Source organism: Entelurus aequoreus, linkage group LG14 (genome assembly GCF_033978785.1).
Source record: "Entelurus aequoreus isolate RoL-2023_Sb linkage group LG14, RoL_Eaeq_v1.1, whole genome shotgun sequence".
Taxonomy (NCBI): Eukaryota; Metazoa; Chordata; class Actinopteri; order Syngnathiformes; family Syngnathidae; genus Entelurus; species Entelurus aequoreus.
Window position 1 is genome coordinate 15,713,826 of NC_084744.1, and position 6,000 is coordinate 15,719,825.

At 41.1% G+C, this 6,000-nt stretch overlaps 1 protein-coding gene across 1 annotated transcript in view; it reads left to right on the forward strand.

Moving 5' to 3' along the window:
- Positions 1-3,662, forward strand: part of morc3a (MORC family CW-type zinc finger 3a) — a 51,330-nt gene extending 47,668 nt beyond the window's left edge. The window contains exons 14-18 of the mRNA XM_062069085.1: positions 788-887; positions 949-1,021; positions 1,110-1,872; positions 2,819-2,961; positions 3,077-3,662. Coding sequence (XP_061925069.1) covers positions 788-887; positions 949-1,021; positions 1,110-1,872; positions 2,819-2,961; positions 3,077-3,254 — 1,257 coding nt within the window. The 3' untranslated portion in view covers positions 3,255-3,662. The remainder of the gene's footprint in view (positions 1-787; positions 888-948; positions 1,022-1,109; positions 1,873-2,818; positions 2,962-3,076) is intronic.
- The last annotated feature ends 2,338 nt before the right edge of the window (positions 3,663-6,000 follow it).

Sequence of the window (6,000 nt, forward strand, 5' to 3'; positions counted from 1 at the left end):
ATTAAAGTTTGACTGACCTATCTGACTGTTTTTTTGACATTCCCTTTAGCGTAGCGTAGGTGCGGCTAATAACACGGGGCGGCTAATAGGTAAACAAAGTTTTGAAATATGCCATTCATTGAAGGTGCGGCTTACAACACGGGGCGCCTTATGGTGCGGAAAATACGGTAAGTCGCTCCGGAGTATAAGTCGCACCGGCCGAAAATACATAATAAAGAAGGAAAAAAACACATAAGTCGCACTGGAGTATAAGTCGCATTTTTTGGGGAAATTTATTTGATGAAACCCAACATCAAAAATAGACATTTGAAAGGCAATTTAAAATAAAGAATAGTGAACAACAGGCTGAATAAGTGTACGTTATATGACGCATAAATAACTAACTGAGAACGTGCCTGGTATGTTAACGTAACATATTATGGTAAGAGTCATTCAAATAGCTATAACATATAGAACATGCTATACGTTTACCAAACAATCTGTTACTCCTATTCGCTAAATCCGATGAAATCTTAAACATCTAGTCTCTTACGTGAATGAGCTAAATAATATTATTTGATATTTTACGGTAATGTGTTAATAATTTCACACATAAGTCGCTCCTGAGTATAAGTCGCACCCCCGGCCAAACTATGAAAAAAACTGCGACTTATAGTCCGAAAAATACGGTAATTATAATTACCCCATCCTTCGATTTTACAGTATGGAGCACTCGTTGGAAAGATTTGTTTTAGATGCAATGTGAACATTAAATGGTGTAAAGTGTTTTGTTTTTTTTCATATGCAGACAGGCCATTCCCCATCCACTCCTTCAAGAAGTACTATTAAAGTGGAGACACCAAAAACGAGTGTGTCTGCGCCACTGGTGACCATCCTTTCACCATCAGGTATAGAAAATGTGTTGCTATCATTTAAATGACTGAAGATAAATCCCTCATTTCTTTATAGCTTCCAGCCCCTCCGGTAGCAGTGGTTTTCCGATTATTTCACATGTGTGCTCCCTAACGACACCTCCTGCAAGGTAGGATTTTTCTGGTTATTGTTTTTTTAGTTCAGCTATGGTCACTTTACTTCATGCAGTAAATTACTGCGATTTGTGTGTGCAATAGGGGAAAAAGAGGCAATGCCGCTGAGCCACAAAGTACGCCAAAAAGACACAGGGTAAACGCTTTGGTAGACGTTGGCCGACTGAGCTCTGCTGCAGTTTCCTCAGATGACAGTAATGACTCTATTAGTATCCTCCAGCCCAATACACTGGGTTTTGAATCAAGTAATACTCATGTCAGCAATAAGTCGTTTGAGCCAAAAGCTGCAGGAATCACTTCCTCCCCTGCACCACCTCTCGGCATGGCGCACACAGTCACCCAGACAGACGCACCGATGAAGGTGAAAAAGGAAAAGCTGGAGGAAACGGAAGAAAGGGTCAACGCACGCAGCATACAGCAAAGATCAATTAAGCAAGAAAGTGATCGGCAGACTGCAAGCAGAAATAAATCCCTTCATACAGAGGAAACAATATACTGTATCGATAGTGATGACGAAGAAGTGACCCAATTACTTCATCGGCTTTCGGATGCACTTGATAAAGACATAAAGTGTGAGGAACATGATGCGGTCAGTCGGAATTCCCACGGGACAAGCCGAACGGAGTTGCCAAAAGACTACAGAACCTTGTTTAAAAAGGCCAAACAAAACGTTAATCAGCTCGTAAGCAGCAGAGCTGCTTTACTGGAAGGTGCCGAGACCAAACCCAGCACTGGCGCAGTCGAGGAGGAGGAGGATGAGGAGGTGGGTGACATCACTCGACAAGTTCACTCTCTTGTCTGGGCACTGGATGAAAGAACCAGGGAGAGGGATCAACTGCGCTCACAGGTCAGTAGTGTTGTCTTTTTTTGTTTGTGTTCGGGATGTGTATAGTGGAACCTCGATTTACAAACCCACTTGGTTCTTAAACTGGGTTTGAAAATACAAAAGTTAGTATATTGAAGCACATTTTCCCCTAAGAATAAATGTAAACATGTATAATGGGTCCCAGCCTTGACTAAATTTAATGTTTTAGTAAAAGTTTGTGCTCTTTGAGCCTGATCTACTAAAGGTTTGCGTGTGTTAAAACACGTGCAAACTTGATGAAATAACTTTTTTTTAATACATTCTATGTTGTTTAATATGATAAGTATGATGTGGCTTACAATGCAGCTAATGGGAGTACCATAAACCCCTCTATAAAAACATGCACAAACCACCAACAATACTCCATTTACATCTCTTGACCTGAATATTAACCAAGTATTAGCAATACAATTATTATAAGCACTAACGCAGACAAACTTTTTAGCTGTGCAGTGATCACAGAGAGTTAACTAGCTGTACAGCTACAATACGGTATTGACATTAAGCTGTTGCATCACTTCTGAGTTGGTGAAAGGTAATTCTAGATTATAAATCATGCCTCTCACTTGGATAGTCGAAGGTTGTAGCCATATACTGAGAAGTTGGTCAACTTTGACATTCAACTGAGACCAAGAGATCACACAAAAACGCTCGTTTGTGACAGTTTTTTGATAATTTTAATTTAAAACGGTAATTCTGTCAGGAGATTTACGGTGGTTATCATTATTCTTGTTTATTGTTACATCCCTACGTTAACACGACCAAAACACTGAATCAACAGTGTCTCTGCTTGTTTCAGCCATTTTTACAAATTTTCCTAATAAAAATTCTTAACGAGCAAACCCAATCATAAGCGGCGTTATTTGTTGTTGGTCTGTAGTGTCTTACCCCTGCTGTGTGCTGTCCACATCTTCTTGTCCTCAATCAGTTGGCTAGTCTTGAGCGGGAGAGGAAATTCCTGTCATCCCAGTGCACAGACCTGAGGATGAAGCTGCTGCAGCAGCCCAGAGAGCAAACACAGGACTGTACGCAGACAGAGAACAGAGCTTCAAGTCCGGATACATACACAAGGTTGGAGAAAAACCCCAAAACCTTTCTATGTGTATTTGTATGCAGTCTTGTGTGTTTTTGCAAGACATTTTTTTATTGCTTTTGGTCACTTGCTTCTCTCCCTCTTTTCTCTCAGTTTGATTGAGCTGCGTCACAACATTGGGCGCCTCCTTGTCAACTTTGTGCCTTTTCTGGACCTGGGCCAAGTCAATTATGAGTGTAATGTCATTGATGAGATCCTGGAGCAGGTAGTCTCTGATGACAAATACTCAAACTGGAGTAAAGCCTCATGCTCAAACTGTACTGGCAGGTAGTACACGTTCATCCAAGTGTGGGGAATTCATCACCGTGTGCCGAATGGGTTATAATGTATTTTATTATGTGTTATCAATTTCACATGGGGACAAACCCTGGACTTTATTCTATGGATGATGAATTGTGGCTAGTTGCATTGAAAAATCCAACTCAGAAAATGGCTGGCTGAACAAATACAGACTCTCTCTACGCGCCTTGATGCAAAAAAACCCCAAAACATACCAATGAAATCTCACTTGAACTTCTAACAATATGCAATCCAAGCTTTTTATGTTGCGTCTAAGGTTTTGGGGACGGATCATGGCAGATGGCCATGCATCTGTAAAGCATGGTTGTGCAATAAAACCTAGGAATTGCTCCAAACACTGTTAAAAAAATTGTCTATTAAAACTTTTTTTTTACAATTATGAATTATCTCATTTTCTGCCATTATTTTGTTATGTATTTTTTGTTTGGATTGTATGCATTACTATTACTCTGGTTAGAGGGAGCTGTGGAGATCAGTATAAATTGACTGTCCACTGAAAATGAGTCATCGTGTAAATATCTGACACCACATTATCCTGCACTGACTTAATTCTCTAGGGCAAATTAGACTTTCTAGAGTTTCATTACAGTTGCTGGTAGTTCGTCTCCTATTGCACCAAAGAACACAAGCCCTTGTTTGCAAGGACAGCCATCTCTTTATAGACCTATTGGGATACTCCTGCTGATGGAAAGTATGCCTAATAATAGAAAACCGTGAAACAGCCGTGAGTACCCGGCCCACTGTGCTCTAAATGTGGGGCAGCAGTAAGCGTGTTATTTTTGTAAAATCTGCAACAGGGCTATTCAACTAGGGGCCCGGCCCAGGAATGGCACAAGACTGGCCTTTAAGTTCAAGGTTAGTGTAAAAAAACACTCCTGCACTGACATTTGTTATTTGACGGTTGTTCTACAAAGCCATGTTTGTGCAGGTAAGTCTCTTCATGGGTGATTGTGCAGCTACTTTGTAAATCTGGAGGCCTTTACATTAGCATAGCAGTACATTTTTTACTCAACAGATGGCACTACAACGGCAGAGTATATAACCCCCCTGACATTCCTCAGAAGCCATGTGTATTGCTACAGATTAAAATTAAAGTACCAATGATTGTCACACACACACACACACACACACACACACACAAATTAACCTCTGTATTTGACCCATCCCCTTGTGCACCCCCTGGGAGGTGAGGAGAGCAGTGAGCAGCAGCGGTGGCCGTGCTCTGGAGTCATTTTTGGTGATTTAACCCCCCAATTCCAACCCTTGATGCTGAGTGCCAAGCAGGGAGTGAATCTTTATTTTTCTGTAAGTATATTGATGTCTTTTCGCATGTGATTGCCATTGTAGTTTATAGAAGCTCATTTGACATCTGGACAGGTTAGATGCCATCTAGTTTTTATTGCCAATACTGTACACACATCCCGCAATTGTATTAATGGATTTGGTCCCCTCAGAGTCACCCCAGCTGTGACCAATGTGTTTATTACAGTGGCAATGAAACAGTGATCATGTGTGTAGTGAACATTGGAAGACATCACTGGTGCTTTTAATCAGCCAAGTCAAAACCACTGGGAGGTGGTGGGAAGAAAACAATGGTTTTGTTGTTACCTCGGCCAAAGAGGCTCGTTTTTCCCCTCCTTTCCGTCTCACTGTTTCTGTCTTACCTAAAGGGATATTGAACAGGCCCTGGTGAACACATGCGCTTGCACTTTTGTGTCAATACACTTCCAACTTTACTCCTTCCTAAACAGATGGCTATTTTTTTGGCGTGGATATAACACGTGCTGCAAGTTTAGTGGACATTTTTGTGACCGTTATATGCCCACAAATTGTCTGCCTCGTAAATGGTGCTCACTTGGCGCCAAATATATTGTGCAAAATTAACCGCATTCAGCTGACTGTAAAAAAACACAGTGGAACCGGATCACGTGAACATAAATAATTCGTTTCATTGAAATGAAAGAAATGTCTGGGGAAAGTAGTGCAATACCAACAACCCCATTCCCTGTTAAAATGTCGATGCATCCAGGAAACGAAATTATTAATTTTTGCGGCGATGCTTAAGCTTTTTTCAATGTATGCACTCGGGCATCTTACTTCCTGTTTTCCCACCGGCATCGGGTACGTCGCGCAAGGCTCGCCGGGAAATGTAGTCGTATATGAAATGGAAATTTCCGATGTATCGCACCAGCGGAGTGAGTGGAAATTTACTCAGCTTCCCTCCCCCTGTAAAATGCAGAGCTCTGTCTGCCTTGCAGGATGTTTTGATGAAAGTCAACCGTTTTGTTACCCTTGTTATCGCCGACTGACTGCTCTTACTATTTTTTTTATCATTCAAGAAATATGTGAAGATAGTGGCTGTCCTCTTGCACCTGATAAACAACCAATCCGTAATGTCAGTATGTTAACCCCATAAAATATATTGGAATTTTCCACTGTTTTGAGCAGTTATGTTGCAACCACATACGATGATGACACAATACACTTAGAAAAGGTAAATGTGGGGACAATATGTCATCCCAGTGCATTAGATAAATTGGAATGTTTCCCTAAAGGTTTTGTTGCAAATTAAACGTGCTATTTCAGACAAATCTAGATGTGCACGTCACCTTCAAACAGTCAGATTATTTTTCTCTAATCAGTCCATGTATGTAGGGGGAGTGTCTGGTACTTTCCATGACTTGCAGCAGCTCAGACTTTTAAACCTCTACCTGGCC